Source organism: Octopus bimaculoides, chromosome 1 (assembly GCF_001194135.2).
Source record: "Octopus bimaculoides isolate UCB-OBI-ISO-001 chromosome 1, ASM119413v2, whole genome shotgun sequence".
Classification (NCBI taxonomy): Eukaryota; Metazoa; Mollusca; class Cephalopoda; order Octopoda; family Octopodidae; genus Octopus; species Octopus bimaculoides.
The window spans coordinates 93,904,193-93,908,018 of NC_068981.1; the positions used below are offsets into that span (position 1 = coordinate 93,904,193).

A 3,826-nucleotide genomic window follows, 5' to 3' on the forward strand; every position below is an offset into this window, starting at 1 on the left:
ATATACATACATACATACATACATACATACATACATACATACATACATACATAAATAAATAAATTGAATTAAACGCAGGTGCTATTCAAATCTTTTTACTTCCGACATATGTTTCGAAAAATACATTGGTATTATTCCAGAAGGAATAAAATGATGTAAAACAATGCAATCTTCTCATCAGGGAAAGAAAGAAACCAAACATATCAGTTAGACATTTTAACAGAATGTGATGACTGCGTATAAGGTGAAGGGAACGCTAGCAATTTTTTTTTTTTTTAACCGTTAATCGATATAACGTCAAAGGCAGTTTATAGAAAGAGGAGGAGAAAGAAAGAAATTAGCAGAAAACTAATAGCGGAGAGATACAAAGCGAAAGGTGAATAGGAATAAATCTTAAAGTATTGGAAGTAGATTCATTAAGTGGAAATGAAATGTAAGAAGACAGTAAAGGTCGAATTTTATAGAATGGTAGAAATCACTAATAGGAACTAAAGGTATGTTTTTGCCAATGTTAGCAACGATAAACGCGTTCTTTAAACGTGTTTGCATGAGGAATCTCTGAGAACAGGATGAAATACATTTCATCGTTACGAAGCGGACAGAAAGCTTTACCTTTATCATACGGAAATGATTTAGATAGAATATTCTATTCCAAATCAAATTGTTTATTCTGATCCTTTAGATACCAAATTAATTTACTAAGCCCAGTGTTGTTACGTTTAATGATCAAAAATTATTTTGGACAACTGAAATGGAGAACTACCTATATAAAACAGACGTCAGAACCGGAAGTAATTTTACATTGATAAATTGAGTTTCTAGTCTTAGAATTACTCCTAAGGAAACGAATGCGATTGAAATCCACATCAGAAACACTAACATCGCTGTTATTATTGTTTAAAGAATGGTTAGTGTTAACAATATCAATGTTACTATTTTCATTAAGTGGATTTGTATTTAACTACATTACTATGCGAAGAGATGATTTGTGAAAGATTTTTTTGCGTTAGAAAACCCTATCCTGATTCGGTGTGAGTTATTTGATATAAACGTTTCTCTTAAGGATATACCCATTCTCCCAAGGAAGGTTTTCCTTAAGCAACTCATTAGTACGACAAACTCCTTTGTTAACCGTATTAGATGGCTTGCCTTTTTCTTCGACAATAACGACATTAAACAGCCCTCTAACGATCTAACTTCTGAATTCAAAAAATTGTTTAAATCTAAAAATAATCCTCCACCTAACCCAAGATTGAAACAGCTTGAAGACGATCTCTGGTCTATCGAGAGGAATGTGAAATTTTCAGTTAATAGGTTATAAACAAGTTTGATCCACAGTTTTCATATATATGAAATAATGTGTAACACCAACGATTTGATTTGCATCCAATGATATAGAGGTCCTTGAGAAAAAGGAAGAGTTTCTCTAATTGTATTTGTAATTCTCTTGGCGAGAACATGGTCAAATAATGAAAAGTTTACAAATAAAATGCAAAAGTATTTCTTAGTCTACTATCTTAGCGCCGCTTACCATTTTCTGTACTTATTGACCCCACCTCCATATCCCTCAAAGCCCTCACTAATTCTTAATTGTAACTTTAACACTTGCCTTTATTTTGTGATTTTTTTTATTTTTTTTATAAGACTCAGGTTAAGAACCACTAGTATAAAACTTAGATATTATTATCGTGTAAAGACAAACATCTTTTTCAGTTAATAGATTATAAACAAGTTTGATCCACAGTTTTCATATATATGAAATAATGCGATTCTTTAAAATCAAGAAACATGCTGAAGCATTATCAAATCATTATTGTAACATACTAAGAAATATTAACTTAATTTTAAAAAATTGAAAACTCTTTTTAAATTTTAGCAAGATGAAAGGTGTGATATATTTAAAAATAGGAAATAAAACAAATAGTATGCAATATGGTCTATTATCGCTCAATATAATGAAGTCTCAAAAAAATTAAAACACAGATTGAAAAAATAAAAAAATTTTAACAATAAAACCAAAATTGTTATATTAAATGTTTATGGTAAAGATATAGTAAATTTTTTTGTAAGAAAAAATATAATATAAAGCCAAATGTTAAACTAAAATTCAGATTTAAATATTACAAAAAGTACTAGGTAAAACTCAAAGCTATGCAAAATCTTTTCTTTTTTAAAGAAACTTTTTTTTATATTTTCGTACAAATAAATACAATATTTTATGATACAAATCTTTCGTATAACTTTTCTTTTAATTTAACTTTTATTCCAAATGTTTTTGTTTTAATTTTTTTTTTTTCGGAAATTTTTACTCCAAGCGTTCCAACTTGGGCTAGCGTTCTAATTTGGGTTAGCGTTCTAACTTGGGCCTTCATATTACCTTACACGCGCCTTATTTTTTGTTCACATATTTGTGTTGTCCACTGCACATCAAATAATTTGCAATGAATACAAAGTAACGGAAGTATATTCGATTTGGATTCGTGTCCCTCCAAAGGAGAGACACAGATGTCCCCCAGACTGTCACAGAAGTCCCCGCAGACTGTCACAGAATTCCCCGCAGACTGTCACAGAAGTCCCCCAGACTGTCACAGAAGTCCCCCAGAGTGTCACAGAAGTCCCCCAGACTCACAGAATTCCCCCAGAGTGTGGTATGTTACAAAACTTTGAGCAATGATGGAATGTGACCCTCACGCTTGGAACGCTATTTAAGGACAACACATCCTGTTCTTGCAGGCAAACCCAAAGCATTCTTTGAAACAAAAAGACATTCCTTGAAGCAAGCTGAGTTGGACGGTAGTGGGGTATTTCGGCAGCAAACTTCAATAGTTGTTGAGGCTTCCTATGAGATCATCATGTTGATTGCAAAGAGCAAGGAGAGTCATAACATCGGAGCGTCTCTCATAAAACCAAATCTACTCCGTGCAGCAGAACTCGTTCTGGAGAAAGATAGTGCAAACAAGCTTTTCCTGGTCTCCCTATCAAACGATACGGTCAATGGAAGGATCGACGAATTGTTTCAAGACGTCAAAGATCAAATTCTCAACAAAGTGAGAGATTCTCCTGTTTTTGCCATCCAGTGTGACGAAATTACTGATATCGCTCAGTATTCCCAGCTACTGGTATCTGCTCGTTTTGTCTCAGGAAACTATATAAAAGAGGAAACGTTCTGTCACCTATTTTTCATGATGTATCAAACTTCTTTCAGGAAATCCAACTTTCGTGGGATTCGCTAGTAGGAGTGTGCGCTGTTGGAGTTCCAGCCATGCTTGGTCTGCAGTTTGGATTCATTACTGGGGTGAAAGAAAAAATTCCATCTGTTGTTGGTACACACTGCATATTTCATCATGAAGCCACAGCATCCAGAACCTTATCTACTGAAATGAGAAATGTCTTGAACGTGGCTATCAAGGTTATCAACTTTATTAAAGGTGGAGCCTTCAACAGTCGTCTTTTCAAACTGTTGTGTAAAGATATGGAATCTGAACATGAAGCATTGCTTTTTCACACGAACATACGATGGCAATCAAAGAGGAACAAGCTTGGACGGCTTTATGAACGACGAGAAGTAGCAATATTTCTAGATTTGTAGCAGAAGGCAAATCTCCATGACAAGTTCCAGTCTGAAGGCTTTCAGCTATCTCTAGCTTACCTGGAGGACATCTTCGAAACGTTGAATACTCTCGACCTTAAACTACAAGGGAAAAACATCAACATTCTCACGCACCACGACACCTTTCGAACTTTCATGGACAAACTCGACCTCTGAAAATGTCGAATTCAGTAGGGAAATACAGCCAGTTTTAGTTACTTGATTCAGCGTTAAAGA

General features: G+C 34.1%; 1 protein-coding gene across 1 annotated transcript in view; it reads left to right on the forward strand.

Annotated features, from left to right (window-relative positions):
• Positions 1-3,233, forward strand: part of LOC106875274 (zinc finger MYM-type protein 6) — a 9,015-nt gene extending 5,782 nt beyond the window's left edge. Inside the window, exon 2 of the mRNA XM_014923361.1 lies at positions 2,734-3,233. Within this exon, the coding sequence (XP_014778847.1) occupies positions 2,734-3,233 (500 nt within the window). The remainder of the gene's footprint in view (positions 1-2,733) is intronic.
• Positions 3,234-3,826: the final 593 nt, after the last annotated feature.